At 59.6% G+C, this 1,716-nt stretch overlaps 1 protein-coding gene across 1 annotated transcript; it reads right to left on the reverse strand.

The window, feature by feature from the left end:
- Positions 1-312: 312 nt before the first annotated feature.
- Positions 313-1,086, reverse strand: LOC143927123 (integrase/recombinase xerD homolog). The gene has a single exon (XM_077451077.1). It carries the CDS (start codon positions 1,084-1,086, stop codon positions 313-315), a length of 774 nt encoding a protein of 257 aa, XP_077307203.1.
- Between the last annotated feature and the right edge of the window lie 630 nt (positions 1,087-1,716).

Genomic DNA, 1,716 nt, shown 5'->3' on the forward strand with positions numbered 1-1,716 from the left:
GGCCTATCCAAGCGCGCCACGTGCAGCACCTCCGGTAACACCCTACCCCACAGCATGCCCGGCCTCCCAATCCACCGCACACAGGCCTCCTCCCGAGGAACCCCCAACTGCCTGCCATTCTGCCGCATGTCTGCCCTTCTGGCCCCCCGGAACACATAAGAGTGCCCCAATATCCACACGAGGCCTATCTGGAATCCATCTGCAACAACATAGAAAAACCATAGATCACAGCAGGCTTGAAGAAAACACACAGACACCAACACAACATACACCCCACCGAAAACCTCCCCCCCCCACATCCGGCCACGGGCCCTAGTCCACCGCCAGCTCCGGCCGAACGTAAGACCGGAAACGAAGCGACTCCCAACGCCCTATCCTCCGGACCGCTGCCTCGTCCAACCCGCAACGAGCGGCTTCCGTAGCCGCCCCAATACGGAAGGAGTGCGAGGCAAACTGCGAGCTATCCAAGCCGGCAGCCGTCAAGCATTTGCGAAAAACTGCCACAAATTGGAATCTTGACAGCAAAGACCCATCCGCGTGAACCAGCAGCGTCCCGTCCCCACCTGGCCGAACACCCAAAAACTCCCCCACCGCCTGCACGGGGCACAATGGCGACCCCTCCAGCCGATATAGGCACACGCGCACACCTCTACCCACCTGATCCGTCTTAGACCGCCGTAACAAAATCTCCACCCTATCACCCAACATGCGCACATCCTGCGCCAAAATCCCCCCAGGGAGCCCCCTCGACGGACTCACCAATTCGCTAACCCTGAACGCGCCGAAAAAGGCCAGCGCAAAAGCCGCCCGAAACAACGACGCCTCAAACCCAGAGGAGCAAATCGACCCCAGCCTACCCACCAAATCCAGTAAGTTGCCGAACGTCACCGGCCTCCTGGTATCCCTACGTTTTCGCGCACGACGATAGCCTTTCATCGCCTGCCGAATGCAAAAGCCCTTGGTAAAATCCGCATATCCATGCAACTTAAACCAGAAGGCCAGCCCCGCCAGCTTCCGATCCATGGCGGAGACCGACACGCCCCGTTCCAGACCCCGGGCCACAAAATAGAGAACCAACATCTGCATCTCATCAGCAGCCGCCACCCCGCCGACCTGGCCAACAAACTCCCGCCACTCACACCACACCTTACCGTAGGCCCGCCAAGTGGTGGCGCTTACCGACCGCTCGATCCACCCAGCGAGGACTCCCAGACCATCGACCACATCCAGCTGGGGCAGGGGACACCCTCCCTTTCGGCCGCCGGCGCCAACTCTCGAAACCTGACCCACTGGAAACGAGACAAGGCGTCAGCCAATGTATTCTCAACCCCCGGCAAATGCACTGCATATAAGAAAATGTTCAGCTCCAAGCAGCGCAGCACCAAGTGCCGCAGCAACCGGACGACATGGAGGGAAGACGCCGAGATGCGGTTAATGACCTGAACCACGCCCAAATTGTCGCAATTCAACCTAACCTTCATATCTCGGAACGCCGCCCCCCAAACCTCCACCGCCAAAACTACCGGAAACAATTCCAGCAGCACCAGATTCTTACACAGCCCCGCCTCCACCCACTCCACCGGCCAAGGAGCCGCGCTCCACTGACCGCCAAAGTACGCGCCGTACCCTGTAGAACCCGCTGCATCAGTGAACAAATCCAAATCCCCATTGCTCACCGGCCCACCAGGCCAGAGGGAACGGCCATTGTACTTCGCC

This window comes from Lithobates pipiens, unplaced genomic scaffold, assembly GCF_037356315.1.
Source record: "Lithobates pipiens isolate NorthernLeopardFrog02 unplaced genomic scaffold, aLitPip1_a1.2 Scaffold_23, whole genome shotgun sequence".
Taxonomy (NCBI): domain Eukaryota; kingdom Metazoa; phylum Chordata; class Amphibia; order Anura; family Ranidae; genus Lithobates; species Lithobates pipiens.

Coding starts and splice junctions, on each gene's coding strand:
- LOC143927123 (XM_077451077.1), bottom strand. CDS start 1,086: ATGCAGATGTTGGTTCTCTATTTTGTGGCCCGGGGTCTGGAACGGGGC.